The sequence below is a fragment of the Rattus rattus genome, chromosome 5 (assembly GCF_011064425.1).
Source record: "Rattus rattus isolate New Zealand chromosome 5, Rrattus_CSIRO_v1, whole genome shotgun sequence".
Classification (NCBI taxonomy): domain Eukaryota; kingdom Metazoa; phylum Chordata; class Mammalia; order Rodentia; family Muridae; genus Rattus; species Rattus rattus.
Genome location: NC_046158.1, coordinates 71,694,853 through 71,699,231, shown reverse-complemented (window position 1 = coordinate 71,699,231; position 4,379 = coordinate 71,694,853). Strand labels below are relative to the sequence as shown.

General features: G+C 41.8%; 1 protein-coding gene across 1 annotated transcript; it reads left to right on the top strand.

Moving 5' to 3' along the window:
• The first annotated feature begins 3,196 nt into the window (after window positions 1-3,196).
• On the top strand, window positions 3,197-4,126 carry LOC116900487 (olfactory receptor 4X2-like). The gene has a single exon (XM_032902222.1). The coding sequence runs from the start codon at window positions 3,197-3,199 to the stop codon at window positions 4,124-4,126; it is 930 nt and encodes a 309-aa protein (XP_032758113.1).
• Window positions 4,127-4,379: the final 253 nt, after the last annotated feature.

Sequence of the window (4,379 nt, the reverse complement as noted above, 5' to 3'; positions counted from 1 at the left end):
ATCTACCAACCTGATATTTTTAATGGTTATCAGCTCATAGAGAATTAATTTTTCTCTATACCAGGATATCTCAATGGCAGAGCTATGTCCTCTTGAGTTTGTTCTAATGTTTGTGAGGTTTGAGTGTGTCTGATGCCTTGCAAGATGTTTCTCTCTATCCTTGGCCTTATTTTTTTAATTAATTTATTTTTATTTTTTCACTTTACATCCCAGTCCCTGCCCCCAGTCACCCCTCCCACAACCTTTCCCCCATCTCCCATCCCCTTCTTCTAAGCTGCTGGGGCCCTGCTGGGTACCCCTCCACTCGGGCACATCAAGTCTCTGTGTGGGTTAGGCACTTCCTCTCCTGCTGAGGCCAGACAAGGCAGCCCAGCTAGAAGAACATATCCTATGTAAAGACAGAAGCTTTGAAATCGCCCCTGCTCCAGTTGTTTGGTCCCACATGAAGACCAAGCTGCACATCTGGTACCTATGTATAAGGAGGACTAGGTCCAGCCCATGTATGTACTTTGGTTGGTGGTTTAGTCTCTGAGAGCACCAAGGTCCAAGTTAGTTCACTTTGTTGATCTTCCTGTGGAGGTCCTATTCCCTTTCAAGCTGTAATCATTCCCATTATTCTTCCATAGGAGTCCCCAAACTGCATCCACTGTTTGGCTGTGGGTCTCTGCATTTGTCTGAGTCAGCTGCTAGGGGAAGCCTCTTAGATACCTGTGTGCAAACATAACAGAGTATTATTAATAGTGTCAGGATGGGTGCTTGCCCTGGGTTGGGTCTCATTTTGGGCCAGTCATCTACTTTCATTATGTTATTGGAATTTTTCTTCTCAATCAGGTAGAACAATGGGAGCATGCCTTTAGACAGAACTAGATCCTTCTTTGAGGCAAAACCAAGCCTGTCTCATCATCCCTATTTTATCCTATTTTGTTTGTTTGATTTTGATATACACATATATTCACCACAGACAATGAGATGTCCTTTGAAAATTTTTGACATGAATGTTTCCTAATTCTTGGGCAGTGCATGTCAGTAATGCCATTTTACGTGAAGTCAGCAGATTAAGTTTATAATGAATAGGTCACCTCTTAACATGTGACTCATGTGGGTCAGTGTTCTCTGAACAATGGGTGAGTTCAACTGTTTTGTGTTTATCTCTGACTTTTAATATTGTTTCCTATAGAAGCTTTTGAAGTCCTGCTTCCCATGAGGCATTATTAGGCATTATTATGAAGGGGAGATAGTGCACATCTCTGGGGATCTCCTTCCTCTCATCTCCTCATGTCCTCTCCCTAGATGTCATCTATGCAGTGTGAACTTAAGACTGAGCTGTCTGAGTGCTCAGATTTCTATGGCACATCTGAGGCAACTATGCTTTTCTTTTACTTGAAAAATCAGGTAGATTTGAGGTCTTAAGTTTAAAACTGCAAGGGAAGCAGGTCTATCCTGGTACTCCAGGGAGGCAGGGCTAGGTCATAATTGGCTTAGTGCTTCTCCATTGGCTCACAGAGAAACAGCACGAGTCCAGAGACTGTTTTGCATCTGTATATTGAGAGAAGCAAAATTACATAAACTTTGCTGTGGCCTTAGCTTTGTCTTCAGGGGTATCTTTCATATGTGGTGGCTGAATATATTTGGACAGAAAAGGGAGGGGTGCCATGAAATTCATAAACACTTCACATACTAGTTGTGAAGTGGTAAGAAAGGAACAGCCTCTGCCTTTAGGAAGATCATACTTTAGCTAGAGAGATGACTGCATAAAAATTGCTATTCAGTGTGGTAAGTGTTCTGATTCCAAAATGTCATGAGGTAAATGGGGCCACTGACTGTGAGGACCTATGGATGTGGGAGGATGTGGAGTTTCTATCTCTGATAAAAACACAAAGAGACATTTGAAGAGAACTTGTACCAGGAGACTGGGTAGAGATTTATGGTCTCAATTCCTGTAGTATGTGTCTCTGTATTATATCATTTGGAATATTATCCTCTAAGAATTTAAAGTACTTTCTAGAAATCACAGAATTGCCATTGTAGGAAATCTGAATGTATGAGGACAGGAGTCTGGCTTGTGAGCGGTACCTTCCTTCATAAATGGATTTTTGGTCTTCACCTTCTTTTTGTTTCTATGTTTGCTCTACTGTGTCCCTTTTGACCTATAGGAAAGTCAATCACCTCACCAGTCTGAGACTTGAAGGAAGATGAGCTTTGTAATATGAATGGATGCCATCTGGCTCCTGCTCTGGAGTCTTGTAGGAGAGGCTCTGGGATGCATACCGTCCTCAACTACTTTGCATCTATCTAGTGCATACCAGGATACATTTCAAGTCAGCTAGTGGCAGTGGCAGTCTGGATGATTTCCTGAGGAGATAGATGTCTCTAGGTAAGGGTGACCCTGAGCATGAGCGAGCACTTTAAAAGAATGACAGACTACTGCCACTGAGGACACATATTTGGAGGAAATGAGCATGCCAGAAAAGAAGAATATTGAGCATGAGCTGGATTATGATGGCTTCCTCAATTAGATGACTATAGACAGTAAGGATTTGGAGGAGAAACAGGAAGAAGGTCACAGACTGACTGTATAGGCTGGTGGGTCTCTTAAGAGGTGTTGGATGTGAAGGGAGGTGCATCATGGCCATATCTACTGAAGGCCCTAATGAATATGTGACAGGTGAAGACCACCACCCTGCAAACCAAGATAGGAAAATGAGCCAGGAGAATGGCAAAGAAGGAAACCTTTAGTGGAAAACACAGGATGTCAAAAGTATGACAAAATTATCAAACTTGGATATGTCATCACTCTCCTGTCTGCCTCTTATTGAGCAATGAGTGGATTTATTTGAGTTTATGAATGGTCACCCCTCTTTGACTGCACTCTGTGCAATAAGATCATTTGCTCATAGGGTGAGATATTGTTAATGATTCCTCCTTGATTGTAGATAAACTTCAAAGTCCTAACTAGCCTTCATATATCAGGAATATTCTGTCTTTAGCTTTACATTTAGTCGATTTCTACATAATTGCAGCCATACGGAATGAACTCACACTTTCTCTCTCTCTTTGGTACACTTTTATTTTAATTATTAACTCTTTTTATCTTTTAATATTTCAGACAATGTTTTCTGGAAAAGATTTTATTTAAATTATCTATTTTGTGAAGTCTTTTGTATCATTTCAGATCGTACACCTAACTTGCTCCCTCATGGCTGACCTATTCAATGTGACTGAGTTCATTTTCCTGGGACTCTCTCCCAATAAAGAGGTGCAGAGAGTTTGTTTTGTGCTATTTCTGCTCCTGTACATGGCCATTGTGCTTGGGAATCTTCTTATGGTTGTCACTGTGGCAGTCAGCAGAAATCTTGGATCCCCAATGTACTTCTTCCTCAGCTCCCTCTCCTTTGTGGAGATCTGTTATTCCTCCACGACAGCCCCCAAACTCATCTTGGATCTCCTAGCTGAAAAGAAATCCATATCTGTGTGGGGCTGCATGACACAGCTTTTCTTCCTCCACTACTTTGGTGGCATTGAGATTTTCCTGCTCACAGTGATGGCCTGTGACCGCTATGTGGCCATCTGCAAGCCCCTGCACTACACCAGCATCATGAACCAAAAAGTGTGTGTAGTCCTTGTGGGAACAGCATGGATGGGAGGCTTTGTTCATTCTTTTGCTCAAATAGTTCTCATCTTTCCTTTGCCCTTCTGTGGACCCAATATCATTGACCATTATTTTTGTGATGTGCTTCCTCTTCTTAAACTTGCCTGCTCAGACACCTTCCTCATTGGTCTGCTGATTGTTGCCAATGCGGGTACACTGTCTGTAATCATTTTTGTGGTCCTCTTAGCATCCTATCTGGTCATCTTGTTCCATCTGAGAACTCAGAGTGCTGAGGGACGGCGCAAAGCTCTGTCCACCTGTGGATCCCATGTCACTGTGGTTATATTGTTCTTTGGTCCATGTGTCTTCATCTATTCGAGGCCTTCTGATACCCTGCCTGTAGACAAAATGATAGCTGTGTTCTACACGGTGATAACTCCCCTCCTCAATCCTCTCATCTACTCCCTGAGAAGTGCAGAAGTGAAGAAAGCCATGAAGAATCTATGGTTCAGGACAATGAAAGCAGATGAGAAATAGAGTCTGGATATTGGCTATTGGGATTGGAATGGAGCCGAGTCTAAACTGATGAGCACTGAGGACTCGGAAGGCTCATTTAGCATTAGTATAGCTGATAAATATCTTCCAAAATATTGTATATTAGGTCCTATCTCTAAAATATTGCTGTATATTTACCTATTTTAGACTGTTTGCATTCTTACCACTATCGATAATACTGCAGTAAATATTTGCATCAGAATGTCAGACTATACTTATTTTGGTTTAGATACAA

What these genes read in the sequence shown, in the direction of transcription:
- LOC116900487 (XM_032902222.1), top strand. Translation starts at nt 3,197, where the DNA reads ATGGCTGACCTATTCAATGTGACTGAGTTCATTTTCCTGGGACTCTCT.